General features: G+C 48.2%; 1 protein-coding gene across 1 annotated transcript; it reads left to right on the forward strand.

The window, feature by feature from the left end:
• The first annotated feature begins 17,463 nt into the window (after positions 1-17,463).
• On the forward strand, positions 17,464-18,971 carry LOC119365324 (ethylene-responsive transcription factor 2-like). Its single transcript, XM_037630944.1, has one exon. The coding sequence runs from the start codon at positions 17,575-17,577 to the stop codon at positions 18,445-18,447; it is 873 nt and encodes a 290-aa protein (XP_037486841.1). The 5' UTR covers positions 17,464-17,574; the 3' UTR covers positions 18,448-18,971.
• Positions 18,972-19,481: the final 510 nt, after the last annotated feature.

Here is a 19,481-nt window from a genome sequence, read left to right on the forward strand (position 1 = left end):
TATACCTTGACATGATCTTGAAGGTGTTCAAGATGGATCAGTCAAAGAAGAAGTTCTTGCCTGAGTTGTAAGGTACGAAGTTAAGACTTAAAGCTCGACCATGGCAGAATAGAGAGAAAGGACGAAGGTCGTCTCCTATGCTTAAGACATAGGCTCTACAGTATGCTATGCTGTGTACCGCACCTGAAGTGTGCCTTGCCATGAGTTAGTCAAGGGGTACAAGAGTGATCCAAGAATGGATCACAGACAGCGGTCAAAGTTATCCTTAGTAACTAGTGGACTAAGGAATTTTCTCGATTATGGAGGTGGTAAAAGAGTTCGTCGTAAAGGGTTATGTCGATGCAAGCTTGACACCTATCCGGATAGCTCTGAGTAGAGAGACCGGATACATATAATGGAGCAATAATTTAGAATAGCTCCAAGTAGAACAGTTATTTGGAATAGCTCCAAATAGAGCGTGGTAGCTGCATCTAGGAGATGACATAGAGATTTGTAAAGCACACACGGATCTGAAAGGTTCAGACCCGTTGACTAAAACCTCTCTCACAAGCAACATGATCAAACATAAAACTCATTGAGTGTTAATCACATAGTGATGTGAACTAGACTACTGACTCTAGTAAACTCTTGGGTATTAGTCACATGGCGATGTGACCTGTGAGTGTTAATCACATGGAGATGTGAACTAGATTATTGACTCTAGTGCAAGTGGGAGACTGTTGGAAATATGCCCTAGAGGCAATAATAAAAGTGTTATTATTATATTTCTTTGTTCATGATAATAGTCTTTTATTCATGCTATAACTGTATTATCCGGAAATCGTAATACACGTGTGAATACATAGACCACAATATGTCCCTAGTGAGCCTCTAGTTGACTAGCTCGTTGTGATCAACAGATAGTCATGGTTTCCTGGCTATGGACATTGGATGTCGTTGATAACGGGATCACATCATTAGGAGAATGATGTGATGGACAAGACCCAATCCTAAGCATAGCACAAAGATCGTGTAGTTCGTTTGCTAGAGCTTTGCCAATGTCAAGTATCTCTTCCTTTGACCATGAGATCGTGTAACTCCTGGATACCGTAGGAGTGCTTTGGGTGTATCAAACGTCACAACGTAACTGGGTGACTATAAAGGTGCACTACAGGTATCTCCGAAAGTATCTATTGTTTTATGCGGATCGAGACTGGGATTTGTCACTCCGTGTAAACGGAGAGGTATCTCTGGGCCCACTCGGTAGGACATCATCAAATGCGCAATGTGACCAAGGAGTTGATCACGGGATGATGTGTTACGGAACGAGTAAAGTGACTTGCCAGTAACGAGATTGAACAAGGTATTGGATACCGACGATCGAATCTCGGGCAAGTAAAATACCGCTAGACAAAGGGAATTGTATACGGGATTGATTAAGTCCTTGACATCGTGGTTCATCCGATGAGATCATCGTGGAACATGTGGGAGCCAACATGGGTATCCAGATCCCGCTGTTGGTTATTGACCGGAGAACGTCTCGGTCATGTCTGCATGTCTCCCGAACCCGTAGGGTCTACACACTTAAGGTTCGATGACGCTAGGGTTATAAAGGAAGCTTGTATGTGGTTACCGAATGTTGTTCGGAGTCCCGGATGAGATCCCGGACGTCACGAGGAGTTCCGGAATGGTCCGGAGGTAAAGATTTATATATAGGAAGTCCTGTTTCGGCCATCGGGACAAGTTTCGGGATCATCGGTATTGTACCGGGACCACCGGAAGGGTCCCGGGGGCCCACCGGGTGGGGCCACATGGGCTGTAGGGGGTGCGCCTTGGCCTACATGGGCCAAGGGCACCAGCCCCAAGAGGCCCATGCGCCTGGGGAAACCCTAAAGGAAGAGTCCCAGCAGGGGAAGGCACCTCCTAGGTGCCTTGGGGGGGGAGGACTCCTCCCCTGGCCGCCGCCCCCTTGGAGATTGGATCTCCTAGGGGCTGGCGCACCCCCCCCTTGGGATCCCTATATATAGTGGGGTAGGAGGGCCTCCCAAAAACACCTTATGCCTTTGGTGCAGCCCCTCCCTCTCTCCCAAGTTCTTCTCCTCCCCCGTGGTGCTTGGCGAAGCCCTGCGGGATTGTCACGCTCCTCCACCGCCACCACGCCGTTGTGCTGCTGCTGGATGGAGTCTTCCTCAACCTCTCCCTCTCTCCTTGCTGGATCAAGGCGTGGGAGACATCATCGAGCTGTACGTGTGTTGAACGCGGAGGTGCCGTCCGTTCGGCACTAGGATCATCGGTGATCTGAATCACGACGAGTACGACTCCATCAACCCCGTTCACTTGAACGCTTCCGCTTAGCGATCTACAAGGGTATGTAGATGCACTCTCCTTCTACTCGTAGCTGGTTTCTCCATAGATAGATCTTGGTGACACGTAGGAAAATTTTGAATTTCTGCTACGTTACCCAACAGCCGGCCCCTGTAGGGCACGCCCCAAGTAGGATTCCTACTAGGAATCCTATTCCTAGTAGGTTTCCAACTTGGGGAAGGGAGCGGGAAGGAAGGAGAGGGAGAGAGGGAAGGCAAGGGGGGCGTCGCCCCCTTCCTTTTCCTATTCGGACTCAGGGGAAGGGGGCGTGCGGCCTGCCCTGGCCGGCCCCTCTCTCTCCACTAGGGCCCATCGAGGCCCATTAGTTCCCTGGGGGGTTCCGGTAACCCTCTGGCACTCCGATTTTAACCGGAACTTCTCTGGAACACTTCTGGTGTCCGAATATAGTCGTACAATATATCGATGTTTATGTCTTGACCATTTCGCGACTCCTCATCATGTCCGTGATCACATTCGGGACTCCGAACAATCTTCGGTACAACATATCACATAAACTCATAATACCAATCGTCATCGAACGTTAAGCGTGCGGACCCTACGGGTTCGAGAACTATGTAGACATGACCGAGACACGTCTCCGATCAATAACCAATAGCGGAACTTGGATGCTCATATTGGTTCCTTCATATTCTATGAAGATCTTTATCCGTCAAACCGCATAACAACATACGTTGTTCCCTTTGTCATCGGTATGTTACTTGCCCGAGATTCCATCGTCGGTATCTCAATACCTAGTTCAATCTCGTTACAAGCAAGTCTCTTTACTCGTTCCGTAATACTTCATCCCGCAACTAACTCATTAGTTACAATGCTTGCAAGGCTTATAGTGATGAGTACTACCGAGAGGGCCCAGAGATACCTCTCCAAAACACGAAGTGACAAATCCTAGTCTCGATCTATGCCAACCCAACAAACACCTTCGGGGACACCAGTAGATCACCTTTACAATCACCCTTTTACGCTGTGACCTTTGGTAGCACACAAAGTGTTCCTCCAGTATTCGGGAGTTGCATAATCTCATAGTCCGAGGAACTTGTATAAGTCATGAAGAAAGCAGTAGCAATGAAACTAACACGATCACAATGCTAAGCTAACGGATGGGTCATGTCCATCACATTATTATCCTAATGATGTGATCCCGTTCATCAAATGACAACACATGTCTATGGTTAGGAAACATAACCATCTCTGATTAACGAGCTAGTTAAGTAGAGGCATACTAGGGACTATATGTTTTGTCTATGTATTCACACATGTACTAAGTTTCCGGTTAATACAATTCTAGCATGAATAATAAACATTTATCATGAATTAAGAAAATAAATAATAACTTTATTATTGCCTCTAGGGCATATTTCCTTCACAAGCGCATCACTGGAAATCTTGAATAAATCCAGGAATAATGCGAGCACCAGGACATGAGCCCTGGTGGGCTGGGGATATCACTGTCCCTCTAACCATCCAATCATAGGTTGGTTCACAAAAAAACTTCCAAGTTGTGAAGGTGGGAAGTGACGTTTCCTAATCAACTTTTAACTAGTTTTTTAGGGGTAACAACCAACTTTATTCATCAAATTCCACATGGAGTGGGATACAACTTTGGTCATGAGATTGACCAAACCAAACGTGGCGATCAGGAACTCTAGACAGAGAAAATTTAGGTAGGCTATGTGCTTCATGGTTGATAGCACGACTCTCGAAAGAAAATTTATAATGAAAAGAAGAAGCTTTAAGGTTGATCTCGCTTATGATTGATCCATATCTCCCTTGTACGCTCGTATTGATATCCAAAATTACCTGTCGGCGGTCTGAGGCAATGACAAAGTTTCAGATGTTCAAATCCTCTGCTAGCAAAAGTGCCTCGCGCCATGTTATTGCTTCCAATGTAGCTAGATCAAGGATTCCTTCAAGGACTAAGCCAAGCTACCAAAGTAGTCGTCTGTTTCATCCCTGCATACAGCTGCAGCTAAGCCTCCTCTGCCTGCTAACACTGCTGCGTCGACATGGATTTATTTGGTCTTCTTCGCGGCACAACTGGAGTCTCAATATTTGGGTTGGATCGTTGTTTTTTATTACCGATGATTCCGGGGTCATCAATAAACCTATGAACAAATATGTGTGTCGCTTTGGGGCTCTGGAAAATTCCTTCATGGATGGCCTTGCGTCGAGCATGCCATATATGGACCATAAAGTAACAGCCATTAGGACAAACTTGTCATGGGAAAACATTTCCATCAAGGTGAATAACCATTGCTTGGCGTTAGGCTCCATGGCAGTTTCGATTTTATATGTTATATCATCATCTGTCAAAGCCCACACACTCTGTGAAGATGAGCATTCCAGCAGGGAGAGGCGCCACGAATCTTGAATCCACACAAGCCACAATGGCCTGAGTCTGTCATATGTCGGTGTGCTTGAACATCGTTCGTTGGCAATGACTGTTTGTATAGTCTCCAAAGAAACATATAGATCTTGCCTGGAACATCTGTTTTCCAGAGAGATTTCCATGCTCCCTCTTTAGCTCTCGAACTAGACGATCCTGCAGCACCCTCGATCCAAGCCTCCCTCCTTTGTCTCCTGGAAACCAACATATTGTATGCAGATTTAACTAAGAAAATACCGTGTTTATCATAGTACTAATCCCAAAAGTCTGGTAGGTTCTAGGTGCACAGCGGGATTCCCAATATGACATGGACGTCCATTGGCATAAATGTTTCGTGTATGCGTTGCTTGTTCCATGACTTTGTCGTGTGATTGATGACCTCCAAAACCAGGCCAGGCCGGTTTGGTGTTAGACACCCGTATGGTCATAGCATTTCATCTCTTAGTAGCCAGTTATGTGCCCAAATGTTTGTAGACGCTCTATTCCCAATGTGTTTGATCAGCCCTTGCTTTAGGGTATCTCGACCCTCAATTATTGCTCTCCAAACTTGACTAGGGTGACTACCAAGTTCAGCCGCAAGGAATTCAGATGATGGGTTCTAGATGCTCTTTAGCACTCGGGCGCTTAGTGTATCTGGATTCTGCAGCAAACGTCAGGCCTGCCTGGCCAACATCGCAAGATTGAACAACTCAAAGTCTTTGAACCCGGGGGCACCCATTCCCTTGGGTTGTGTCACCGATTTTCAAGAAATCCGGTGTGGCTTTCATTTTCTTTCATTGCTTCCCCACCAGAACTTCCTGATTAGCATGTTTAGATGTTCACATAAACCTCTTGGCAGCTTAAAGCACGACATAATAAAAACTGGCACTGTTGAGGGTGGCATGCCTGTGTAATTCTTTGTAACTTGATTAGACTCCACAATGAATAGCATGTTCTGCTCAACTGCACCTATTATACAGCCCAACAATATTTTGACCAGTCTTCAGGGTTTTTTTCAGTTGAGCATTTCTTAGTTTTGAATACACGTTGAACATTTCCCATATACAGTTTGAACATTTTGCAGATACATGTGTAACATTTATCCAAATAGGTTTTGAACATTTCTCAAATGCACATCAAACATTTTTTAAATACAAGGCGGACATTTTGAAGCAAACATTGAATTTTTTTGGAAGTTTCATGAATATGTATATGCTGAAGAATTGTTTTAGTGTTGTGAACATTTTTAATGCCATGGACGTTTTTTATACGTCATGGAAATATTTTGAACATTGTATCACCATCTTTCTAAATATCATGAACGTTATTAAAAGGTGATGATTGTTTGAAATGTATGAACATTTTTCTAAAACTGCAAGAACAAAATGTTAACACTCCCCGAAGATTTTTATAATATGTGGTGATTATTTTTTACAAACAAAACAATGCATATTTCCATATATATATATATACAGTGCTTTTAAGGAATGTAAATATAAGTACAAAAAGGGGGGAAATGAAAAACACAAGCCTCACTAGAGAAAAGAAAAAAAAAACAATCCAGCTCACTAGAGGCTGACCTTGAGGCGAGCGAGCGTACCGTATCACAACACGCGAGACAAAGACACACACATCTATCATATCCGCCCGACTACACTAAATCTTCAGCCCAACAAAGTTTTTAATCATTATTTAGTTAAAATTCGAGAAAAATCAGGACAACGACGTTTTTTCAGAAAATCAAAATATATTTAGAAGTTTCAAGAACTGTCAATTTTTTATACAAATACATATGCATATTTTCAAGTATTTACAAAATTTCATCAACTAATTTGACTATTAGCCTGTTACACGAAAAAAGACAAATATCTAGCCCAAATACAACAAAGAAAAAGCCCATTTGATGATGTGTATATGTCTTTTTTGTGTACATCACATATGAATATATACGTTCATGAATTTTTGTACATGTATACCACAAATATATGTCTACCTATATACTTTTTAAAGATTTTTTTTGAGGCATGGAAAATGTATTTTTGCTGAAAAAAACTACAGAGCTCAGTGGAACTCGACCTCTGCAGACACTTTTCGAGGAGCACAATAAGGGATCAACTACTAAAACAAAAGTCCTAAAACTCCTCCTGTCCCTAGCGGCTGGAACCCTAGCCGCCGCCAGGAGACCCAATCTTCCAGTGTCGTCCTCCGGCGACTCCCCTCCGCCGGTGACCTCGGTCGTCCGTGGTGAGGGGGGTCGCCAGATCCACGCGTGTGGATCATTTTTTACTTCCTCGTAGTTTAGATTTTTAGGCTGTTCATCGTCTTTGTTTCGGCGACGACGATGACAGCGCTGAATAAAGATTCTTCGGATCCTTCCTTGACAAGGTCATCAGTCCTATGGTTCGGGATGGATTTGGAAACCAGTCTGTTCAAGCAAGGATGGCGTGGCGGCGACGGCATCCTCGTGGTGGACCTGTGTCCTCGGGCTCTGCCGTTGCGACGGTGTTTGCTCCAGCCTCGGTGCGGAGCTTGGGAGGTAGTCCAGGAGCGGATGCGGATTGTGGTCTGCATCGACAACATCTGGAAGACGGAACATGTGTTGGGTTCGTGGTTCGTGGATGGCATGTATGGTTTCCTTCTGCGACGTCTTAGTCGCGTTGGGGTGCCAGATCTGGAGTTCGATGGCGTGTCCGGGGTGTTGTCCCGGTCTGATTCGTTCAACGGTAAGGGCTTCACGTTTGGTGAGCAACCTTGGAGGTCCGCAAAGCTGCATATCAGCGATGGAGCCGTGTCGAGCTCGGATGAGGAGGTAATCCATCATTCTTTTCTTCGGTGGCTGCTGACGTGGTGCCGGAGGCAGGTGATGGGCGTTGGTGTCAAGCTCAGAGATGTTCTGTTATCTTTTCAGTTTTGTCATGTCGGACCTTACGTGACTTGTACTTTAATCTTTATGATATGAATGAGACACGTATTACCATGCAAAAAAAACACTTTTTGAGGAAATCAACGGCTACAAGACATTATACTCCCTCCGTATCAAAATATAAGATATTTTTTGTCTAAACATCCTATATTTTGATGCACAGGGAGTAGTTCATAAAAACAAGTATTATTTTTCGAGAAACTTTCAACCTATTCATATTCAATCATGACAGTACAACGAATACCAGAAATAAAAAAAATACATCCAGATTCATAGACCACGTAGCGACGACTACAAACACTGTAATGAGTCGAAGGCGTGCCGCTGTCATCGTCCCTTCCTCGCCGGAGCACAACTTGTTGTAGTAGATAGTTGGGAAGTCGTCGTACTGAAATCCCATAAAAACAAGTTGATAAGTAGATCAAATAAGCAGCACATGACATCCCCTCGTTTGTGTTCAACTTCTCATGAATTTACAGGTACATATAAACGTTTTTGTCCAAACATCAACGAATGTGATTTCATTGTCAAATTTTGCACGCATGCGAAACACACATCGTTCTTATATTTTGCCAAAAAAAAATCAGATTTTTTTCGTTTTTTCCATTTTTGTTTTGGATTTTATTGTTCACCTGAGGTCACATGGTTCGAGCTAAAAAGAGGACTTTCGGCATGTGATCCTATTTCTCGGGTTATTTATCCGACAATACCCGCTGCTGGTAAAACTTGGCGCACTGGCACATTCCCGCGGCCAAAAATCCAGTGCATTCAATTCCACGGTCCACTCGCCGTTGAATATAGCCTGCCAGCCCTGAAGAATTCGGTACGAGCATAAACGGCTGCCATGTCACACAAGCCAGAGTCCACACGGGACCATTGCGGCCACTTGTTATCAAATATAAAGAGTAACTTTTCCAACAACAAAAAACTTATATGTACAGAGTAGACTCGGGGCCACAAAAGCACAAAGGGACGCTGGAAACCGCTCCCTTTCGTGGCTGTCGTTGGAGCACTGCTCCTCGGTTCATGGCATCTAGACGAACTGACGAGTACCGTGCCTACCCAATTTGCTTTGTGGAAGGTGCAATTATTGTGCTATTTTCCGTTTATGTGTGTGCATGCAGATGCACTGCCACGCTGTTGCGTGTAGGTGCCTGTTTTTATTTGCCAAGTTGGGCTACACAGTACGCTTCCATGGCAAGTTGCGCGTCCTACTCCTGCCCCATCCGTGGAGGTTCAAGCTTATCTCGAACAGCAGTACTCCTATGTGTAAATTATTAGCAGATATTTTCCTTTCACCTAAGATAGTTTATCACCGAAAAAACGGGTATCCTGCTCTGGTAATGATATTTTCCTCTCGTATATAGGAGTACAAGACATGTGGTGTTATTTCAACGGCGGCTACACCAGCTATGATGCAGCCTCGGAGGCGAGAGCTGAACTGAAATGGTTATGCCGGTCCGACGTCACTTTTACGGACATTGTATACTCTGAAATAAGCATAGGTTTGGTCTTGTCGTGTGCTGAAGAAACATGTGTGTGTATCGTTGTGACGATGGCCTTCATGCGGAAGGACAGTGACTTGGGATCACAGGAGCATATTCTTTCTACGAGCTCAGGCGCGCCCGTGGTTATCTGGCCTGAATGCAGTGCACCGAGCCACCGAGGACAGCCGACCTGGATGCCATGTCCATGTCTCACATTCCCCACGACATAGTTGATGTGGATTGTCAGACGACAAATGGAGACAATCTTATCTTAACACGCCTGCGCCTGTCGGTCATGGTGCAAATTCGTAAACAGCAACACACTCGGAGATGCCGACGGGCGACAGTAGGATGCTACATACAAGCGCTTCTAGAAATACTAGTACAAAACACCGAAATCATACTACGTGTTTCAGGGGCACTACAATGCATGGCCGAACCTCAGGCCAGCCAGCCCGCTGCCACCAGAAAGGCCGTTGTGTTGCATGGTGCAAGGATCGTTTCTTCTCAGCACTTCATCCGAGGCCAGGGGAGGGTGGCCGAGCGACAATTTTGAGAGGCGACGTCGTCCGACCGTGTCTCTGTCAACGTGTCTCATCAATCATGCAGCAAAGACTTTTTACACGTACTGCCATGTTGTTACGTAACGTAGCCGTAGCGCTTCAACATCAGGAAACAACGCAGAAGCAGCAGAATAAGTGGACTCATGCCCGTTCTCCCCAAGTGGCTAGTGGAGCACGTGTGCATTTTGCGCGCAAGTGGAGGATGGCGTATTCTCCCTTTTCCCGTTTCGAAACCGGCTGATCTTTGAGCTCTTTCCCATGAGCAGCAGGCTAGTAATCTTTCTTTGAGCCCTCTCTGACCGGCATGCTTTGGTGCTTGGGTCGGGTTGAACGTTATACAGGTTCAGTGGACTGTCGGTATCAGGGTGCACGGTTGCGCCCTCGTCCGCGTCTGACCAATTCACTGAGAATTCTTCTGGTTCTGGCTGTCTGAATCTGCGAATCAGCCATGCATGTCGCATCTTGAGCGATTGACAGCAATAATGAGGTTGCTAGGTGCTGTGTGCTATAAACGCCAAAACGTGGGGAAGGGGTTTAGGGCATCTCCGTCGTGTCAAGGACGAGCTCCCGTCGGCGATCACCAAGTCGCGTGACCGCATCCTCCACTACCTCAGAGGCGGCAGTGGCGGTGGTTCATCGGGCTCGAGGGCCGTCGTGTCCGAGAAGGAGCGCACGACGAGGCAACAAGCGTGCAACGCCGCCCACCGCTCCGCATTTGCCAAGTCCAACGCGGCATCGGAATGGATCTGCAATGACCCATACCTCGCTGCCGCGTGGGCCCTCGACCGCTCCGTCGCCACCGTGGAGACAACCGCCAGGCGGCGCCGCCGCCTTGACGGCGAGCTCGACAATGTCGCTTAGCAACTACCCCGCCAACGCCGGCAAGGCCAAGGCCACCGTCAGAGCTTCACAAGCACCATCGGCAATGGCCGCGACGGCCCTATGCACCGCGCAGGTGAAGGTGGAGCGGATCCTCCGCGAGCAGCAGGCAACGACCGGACAAGGCAGCCACGGCCCTTCGCACCCCTTCTGCCGCCGGAGGGACGATGGCGATAGTGTGGCAGCGAGGTGGTCGTCCGGTACAAGTTGTAGGATTTTTTCTAGTTTTGAGTTAACAGTTGAAATATCGACCTTTTTTTGGTAAATTATGTTCGAACTTTAATAAAATTTGTCGTGTTTGATGAATTTCGTCTAGTTAGTTAAAATGCGGTTTGAAATGTATGTGGATAGCATTGGATGGCCGGCTCCCGCATACGTGTCCATGGATTAGCCCCCCTGTCCATGGATAAATGCGGTGTCCGATTTGCGAGTTAGCGTTAGAAATGCCCTTAGGGTGTAGTTATGGTCTGAATTTTTCTGCTCGTTTTTTGGCATTTTGGTGTGTAACCGATAGACCAACAATCAAGGAGTAATCACAATGTCCATGATTTTTTCTATTTTTTTCGAGGGAATTGGTCATTACTCCTTTTTTCTAGAAGTATCCAGATCTACTATATTACAAAGATTAGTCAAAACTACAAAGTACCTCAAACATAATAAAAAAACACACCAAGGTTTATGGACCGCTAAACGACCACAGTCGCCATCAGAACTAACCCTCGATGTGTCATTGTTGTCACTTCCATACCAGAGCTGGCCTGACCTACCCGTTGACAGCGTAAAAGTCTTGCAGGAGAAACAACATGCCGCCACCATTCAGGAGGTTCATGAAGATATAAAATAATATATATTCTAGCAAAATTTTGTCTTTGTAACTTATGATCTTACTTGATTTGAATCTTTGCGCGCCAATGAAAAGATATCACCCCCTTGAACCTGCTCTATTGCACTCAATAAAGGCAACCAGGCCCGAGCGGGTAGAGTCTAACCTCAACCCACATCTTGTTTGTTTTGTTCTCAACATTGTTATTTTTACCTCAAAATCATATAGGGAACACATTTTCTTCTTCAAATGGTCACCGGAGTGGCAGAGATTCCCCACCTGAATATTTTATTGAAAAGGGCCTTTTAAGCCAAGCATTCAGCAAAAGGTACAAGAACAAGAGAAAGAGATTACATGGGAGGAGATAAGCGTAGACACCACACGTCGACGTTGCTCCTGTCACGGTCCTTAGGCTTATAGTGCGTCCTCTAGGCATAACCATCGCAACCTGACAAAGGAGGACGCTAGCAAATTTTCCTTTTTTTTTGCGAGGGGAGGACGCTAACAAGTTGAAGACAACACCGTTCCTATGCTTCCATAAGTGCGAGCAACATAGCAAGAGGAAGGTTGATGCAGCCCAGACGAGCGGGGGCACCTGGAGGTCCCCGACATGAATGAACATTGGATATTAACATTTGAGCTGCATGAAACTAAAAGTTTTTAAAAGGTTTCTCCTTATCTCTTTGGTGGTTCATTTGAGTTGCATCCACCATTTATGGCCTCTATCTGTCTATTATTTCTTCCGCCCCCGAAACATAAGGCGCATGTGTTAGCTATGATTTTACTTTGACCAACCACTAGTCATGATAAGATACAAAATTGATATCATCGAATTAAAAATACTTGTAAACTTGAATTTGAAGGTGCGAATTGTAAACTGTGCAATGTACATAATACTGATCAAATTCATGGTCAAACCTTGAAATTTTTTTGTGCTTTGTATATTGTTTTGGACCAAGGGAGCCGCGGAAAGCGCCATGAAGCCTCATTTCGGTATCCGCCGCTCTTGTCTTTGGTGACTGCAGCGTCAGCAGAGACGACGTGCATGGTTTCTAACCTGGACTGTTGGAAACTTAGAATGCTGCCTTGTCTTGTTGCATAACATCAGCAGCTCCTGTGTAGTCGGAGTCCAATGGAAGATAAACACTTCCTCCGTGGCTTTAAAATCACTGATGAATATAACTGTTAGTTCCGGTCAAAGGAAATGCAACCACTGTAGTATTTGGCACGTTTGAAGACTTGTCTTCAAGCTCTCCTGTTACAGTCGTCGCAAAAGTTCAGCACCAAGTCAAACCTAACATAGAGTAGAGTGAAGTGGTGACTTCAGAGTATCATGCCCGGCGACCTAATGCTCAGCATCTATTTTTTTTCTCGAATATGCACGAGTGTGCATATTATATATTAAAAAAGAAAGGCGAAAGAATGCCTCCACCAAGATCATACAAGATTCTTACATTTACTCCTCACTACTCATCCACCTACGCAACCTATGAAAGAAATGGTCGATATTCCCCTTAAACTTCCCGGCTACCGACCAGGACAAACCTTCAGTGCGAACTCTACCTAGAAGCACCTCCCTCGACGGTGATGCTCCGTCGAAAACAATAGCATTACGATGCTTCCACAGTTCCCAGAGCGTAAGTATGAAGATAGTATGAAGATCCTTGCGCCATAATGCTCAGCATCTACAGCCACACGCCTCAAACCGGTTCAAATCGTTCGAGCGAACGAATGGTCATTGACCGGTCAAAAAAATATGACTCAGTCGGACTCCTCGAACTGATCACAAACGTTCCGACTATTCGGCACGCCTCACATCCAATTTAAATCTAGGCCGAGGCACGTCCGGACGCGTCAGCCATATCAACTCGGCCCACGCTGGCCCTCCATGACCCACTCTGTCCCCCATAAAAACCCACCTGGAGCAAATCCTAGCTCACCTCACTGTCGCTCCGCTCTCCATCTCTTTTCCTCCCACTACCCAACCCGTTCCCCTCCCGATCTTCGTCCACTACGTCCAACACCGACAGCCACTTCGACGGATCCGAAGACGGGTGAGATGCCTTCCTTCATGAGGCGGAGGGGGGTGTGGAGGAGCTAGCCCTCGGCATCACGTTGTGGCCGTCGCGGCTGGACACGAGCGGTAGCTCCAGCTCTGCTCCGCCCCCTGTTGCCCACGCCGCATCACCGATGACAGAACGGGCCCGTCCAGCATAGCGCACAACTCCATGTCGCTAATCTGCCACCCTCTCCAACCTCTGGCCGATGCTTCTCAAGGGCAGGGGTAGGTGCTAGTGCCCGCTCCGCCGGTGCCACAAACGCACACGCATGAATCAAAGGTGTGCGCCACCCGCTTTTAGAGGCAGCGGGCTAGCGAGAGGGCGGCGGCGGCGGAGGAAGCCGCACCCTCCCGCCGCCGATGCGGGTTGCCGACGGTGCCCGATGAAGAGGAGGAGCTCCTCGCGGCTGTCTACCATCGTTCATTATCGATGGTGGAGACGGACACCCGCTGGCTTCGTCGGAAAAAGGCTAAGGCACTCCGGATAAGTTTGGAGCAGTCGGTGCGCGACGCTGCGGGGAGGGCGGCGAGAGCGATGAAGCTCAAGAGGCACTAGGACCGCGCCGTCCGGAGGATGGTCGGCTTCATCAACTCCTTCTCCTCCTCCGACATCACCGACGGCTCAGACGACCCATCTCCTGCCTTTGACGGGTACACGGACGTCGACAGCAACGCGGTGACCGGAAGGCTAAAGGGTCAGCGAGGAAGATGTGAAGCTCGGCCCTCTCTCTGTTTATTTTCGTTCTTAGTAATTATAGTTTAGAACTTGTCCGTCAGCTGAACTGTGGTGCTCTTTTGGCTGACGATTATGTGGTTTCTATATCCGTTTGCCGTCAGTTTCTTTGTCCGTTCATTGAATGTCCTCCTGTTGCTTTGATGATCTATGTAGTTTAGTTTTATGTTGCATGCATAGCACGAATTCAGGGTACCAAATATGAGATACATGACCGTGAAAGAGGAATTTCGAGGTGTAATTGGTTGCTATTCGTGGATGCGTCCCAGCGTGCCCGTGTAAGTGTAGGGTGCTGAATTTGTTATGCGTAGTTGTAGATGCCGGATGCCCTATTGCGCCGGATTGCAGAGCGCACGGCACAGATTAAGAACTGGTGCTCGTGAAGGGACACAATAATGCATTACAGAGTTCAGAGCACACCTAAACGCAGCATGCGCCTTTGGTTTTACATTACAGTAGATCGGACGGCAGGGCAGGCGTTGAACTGGCCAGGAAATGCCAGAGTAGGAACGATACTGTCTAGTACTCTTTCCGTCCGGGTTTATTAGGCCTCTCAGCATCACAAGCATGTTCCTTTTTGCATGGATGCAACCATTTCATTGGTTGCATTGAAAGTCATTATTGTTGGTGCCATGGCTGGGAAATTAATACACTCCATGCATGTTTTTTCATTGGCTGCATGCATGTGAGAGAGTGCATTGAGAGTGAAATAAAAGAATTAATGTGCGCAAATTACTATATGTCTTGGTTTAAGAGAAATTGTTTTTAGATCTAATAAACCTGGACGGAGGGAGTACCGGGGCTAGGCTGCTAGCCTACAGAAACTCTGTGGCCACTGTTGTCGATACCGGGAGCTTCGGAAGTGCCCCTACTGCTTCTAGAAGGAAGCAACAAGAAAGGAAGGAGCCGAGAAGGTGTGCTCGGCTCGGGACGTGGACTTTGAAAGCATATTTTGCACGCAAGGCAAGGCAGGGCAGACAGACTTTTCTTCCGGCTCCTTTGCATCCGTGCGTGGTGAGACCGTGACCCGTCTGATCTGATTGATGATTCACCATGTGGGACCTGTGATCCTCTCCTGGTCCACGGTCAAAGTCTGGCTTGACCTTTGACCAGCCCAACTCTTTAGGGCATGTACAATGGTGGCAAATGGATACATATGCCCCATGACAAAAAGTAATTTGAGGCATTTATATTTATTTTTTCTCCTCAATGCAAGCTACCACTAGTGAGCCTCATTAAAAAATAGAATATAAAGACTTTAGTACACATATATCTCTACTTTTCAACTTTTGTCACCGAACCATACTTTTTCTCTTCAAGCACCCGCCTCCTGAAGAGGATCTCGCTTTCCTATCCGAACCTATTTTACGTCATATTCGATCCTACGTGACATGCGAGGCATCACCTTGAAGCTATGGATTGTACATGCCCTTATGTTATTTTATCTTATTAGGCCGGTAACCTGTGGCTTGGGGACGTTGTGTTGGAAACAGATGGTGGAAGTGCGGGACAGCTTGAATCGTGGCCTAGCTGAGGCTGCAGGGTAGTATGAAACCTTGGAGGTTCTAGACTCCAGAGCAAATCGTAGCACCAAATTGTTCGCCGTATGAGGAGGTAAGCAAAGTTTGATACTACTAGCAAAAACAGAGTACTACTAGTATCAACTGGGGCCTAATCTGCCGGGATGACAGATCAACGTCCCACTAGAAAAAACAGAGTACGAGCATCGACCTTCGATAAGCACGATGAGACGCCGAATCATTATCAGCGCAGCTAACATCCCGGCAATGGCATGACCGCTCGCTCGAGCAGTAGAAACGCAAGTTTGAAAACTCGATCGCTGATCTTATCTAGACTGGAAGGCATCCTAAACGACAAAGACGGGCATGTCACGGTCGAGCGCCACCAAGCCGTTTCTCTATTTCACTCCGATGACTTCTACGGGCAGCAAGCTCGTTCATCCGCCGTGGTCAAGGTCCCAAGGAAATCACGTGCTCTAACGACAACTTATTTTATCTCCTCACATTCCCGTGATAACAAGCAGAGAATTTTCTCGGCGGGTAGAAGTTAAACCGGCGACTTGTGGTTCAATCTGCGTGAATAACACTGAACTTAAAGTGACATGAGGAAATTTGGTTGTGGTAGCAAACCCTACTCATGGCACTAAACGGAAAAGAAAAGTACTCCCCGAGTGATAAAAGTAAAAGTTCATGATGCTTTTCTCACGGGTTGGGGCCCTAGAAACGAAACCGTCTTTATCGTCATGTGCGCGAGCGCAAGGGGCGTGTCCAGAAACATTGCACCGCATGACTTCTACGCAATTTCTTCCTCTCTGATCGCCAACTTGAGGCCCACCTGCATTCAATACAGATCCATCGTTTTGTCAGGGTTCAGACTGTCGTCTTTTTTTTCCTGGTTTTTTCTTCCTCCAACAGAACATTGTTTTATTATATATCGGAAAGGCAGGCAATTTGGAAACGGGGACAATAAACAACTGTGTAGCTCGTGTGAAGCAGAAGCTGCATCAAGTTCTGAACCTCATCACTATCAGAGTGAACATAGGTGATTCGCAAAGAAAAGAAAAGAAAAGAACCAAGGTACAGGCTTACAGGCCCGGTGCAAGCAGTCTTGAGTTAGCAAGCGACAAGAGAAGTGAATTGCAGACACACATGGTAATAGAATAGGGGATTTTTTGACGTGAAATGCAGTTGACAAGAGAAGCGATTCCGCAGAGCTTTCGACAAAACAATGATAGAGGAGTATAAAAGAACAAGTTCACCATCTAAACAATAATCCGAGAATATGCCCAAAGGCCAAAGTGACGGAGAGGTTGCACCGGCCGGGCTGCGAGCAATCCAGAACCAGAAGGCATGGGAATTGCCCCCGCCTCACCATCGCCCCCAACAGTAGCGGCCGGGCGGGCCGACGAGCTCAGCACTGACGTCACCCCCACCTGCACGGGACTACCCAACAAAACATGGTGAGCGAGCGAGAGAGCGCAAAAGGCGAGGGCAGCGGCAGCCTCCCCGTAAAATACTCCTCCCACTTAACTAAATTTTGGCTGAACCTATCTGGCTATCTGGCCCTCTTCTAGATTATTACTGTACTCTCTCCGTCCGAAAATACTTGTCATTGAAATAGATGTATCTAAATGTATTGAAGGAGTATTATTTTACTCGCGGATGGAAACCCATTCCGTCACGTGAATCCGGGGCGGGAAAGTTCAACGAACCAGGACCAGCCTCTCCACTATATATAAGCCGCGAGCCCAGCCCGATCACACCATTCGACTCCACACCCTCGGTTCACACACAGTGATCAGCTCAGCTACAGCCTACAGAGCACAGACCCAACCCCGGGAGACAACAGAGCACGGCGAGGATGCTGCTGAACCCGGCCTCGGAGGCGATGGTGCTGGACAGCATCAGGCAGCACCTCATGGAGGACACGGCGGCTCCGGCGCCGGAGGCGAGGAGGCAGAGGCCGGCCTACTGCCGCAGCGCCAGCTTCGGGAGCCTGGTGGCCGACCAGTGGAGCGAGTCGCTCCCGTTCCGCGCGGACGACTCCGACGACATGGTCGTCTACGGCGCGCTCCGCGACGCCTTCTCCTGCGGCTGGCTCCCCGACGGCTCCTTCGCCGCCGTCAAGCCGGAGCCCCTCCTGCCTTCCCCGGACTCCTGCTATGTCGGCTTCCTCGAGCCGGAGACGCCTCCGGCCACGTCCCCGGGCGGGAGCGAGGAGGAGGCCGCCGCGGCGTTCATGGGCGAGGAGGCGGCCGCGGCCGTGGCGAGGGGGAAGCACTACCGCGGGGTGAGGCAGCGGCCGTGGGGCAAGTTCGCGGCGGAGATCCGGGACCCGGCCAAGAACGGCGCCCGCGTGTGGCTCGGCACCTACGACACCGCCGAGGACGCCGCCGTGGCCTACGACCGCGCCGCGTACCGCATGCGCGGCTCCCGCGCGCTCCTCAACTTCCCGCTCCGCATCGGCTCCGAGATCGCCGCCGCGCACGCCGCGGCCGCGGCCGCCGGCGACAAGCGGCCGTCGCCCGAGCCCGCGACATCGGACTCGTCATCCTCCTCGTCCTCCTCCGGGTCCCCGAAAAGGAGGAAGAGAGGCGAGGCCGCGGCCGCGTCCATGGCCATGGCGCTGGTGCCGCCGTCCTCGCAGTTGAGCCGGCCGGCCCACGCGTGGTACCCCGCCGTGCCGGCGGAGCAGGTGGCCATGGCGCCGTGCGTGCAGCAGCTGGTCAGCTAGGCCCCGCTCTCCAGCCCCCGGGCGCACGATCGTGAAAGACAATGCGCAAGTGCAGTGGATTCGCCAGCAAGTGCATGGACGCGACAGCAACAGGAGCCCGCCTTTCACTGTTGCACGGTGCAAGGTGGTGATGGCAATGGAGTGCGATACCTATCGAGCGAGCAGGCAAAGCAACCTTGGCGACGGCTCCATTTGGATAGATATTTGGATATTTGATGGCAATGGAAGATAAGCTCTCGGAGCAACTGGGCGCTGCAATTTGGTCTGGAACGATAGTTCCTCCTCTGGCTGCTCGGTGCAACTCGCCCAAGTGGGTCAAAGCGAAACTGTGCTAGTATCGGGTTGTCGTGGTTCCTTCTGAGTCGTAGGGTTATATTTGAGTGCGTGTGGTCAAAATTACACCCTTGTGAGTGATCGAGCATAATGGAAGTTGTGAAACTTTACAAGCATCTGTGGAGAGAATTCCAGGGAATGAATTCTCACCCCATTTGTTCTTTGATCAATGTATTTTCCCATTGGCGTCACGCACGAACGAAGTAGCCTAACCGAAACACAAGTCAAGAAAGAAACAACGGCAGAAAGAGCCGGCCCTCGAGACTTCAAAATCGCACCATTAAACAAACACGGGGATTCTTTCCCAGGTGGAGCGGCAACATGAACCAATCAATCTCCCATAATTCGAGGGGAAAAAGTCACGGCGAGGCCCCATGATGATAGATTGATAGCCCGTTTTGGAGCAAGTGGGCGAGGCGGGGCGCGAAGGGGTGTCGCCTTCTGCTTTTGCAACTACGCTACGCTGGAGACGATCGAGAGGTGAGAACGGGAAGCAATCCTCGTCGATCTTCAACTAACGTAACGAAAATAAAAAATCTTGAACTCGTGCTTATCCATGACGTGGTAAGTTAAGCAGCGATGGATGATAACCGCAGACGACGGTGCACTGCAGAGTTACCCTGCTTCCAGGCAAAATATCCAGTAGTGCAGTGTGATTTTCTGCAAAGAATAAATATCCAGTAGTGTGTGCTGATTGAACT

Source organism: Triticum dicoccoides, chromosome 2B (assembly GCF_002162155.2).
Source record: "Triticum dicoccoides isolate Atlit2015 ecotype Zavitan chromosome 2B, WEW_v2.0, whole genome shotgun sequence".
Taxonomy (NCBI): Eukaryota; Viridiplantae; Streptophyta; class Magnoliopsida; order Poales; family Poaceae; genus Triticum; species Triticum dicoccoides.

What these genes read in the sequence shown, in the direction of transcription:
- LOC119365324 (XM_037630944.1), top strand. Translation starts at nt 17,575, where the DNA reads ATGCTGCTGAACCCGGCCTCGGAGGCGATGGTGCTGGACAGCATCAGG.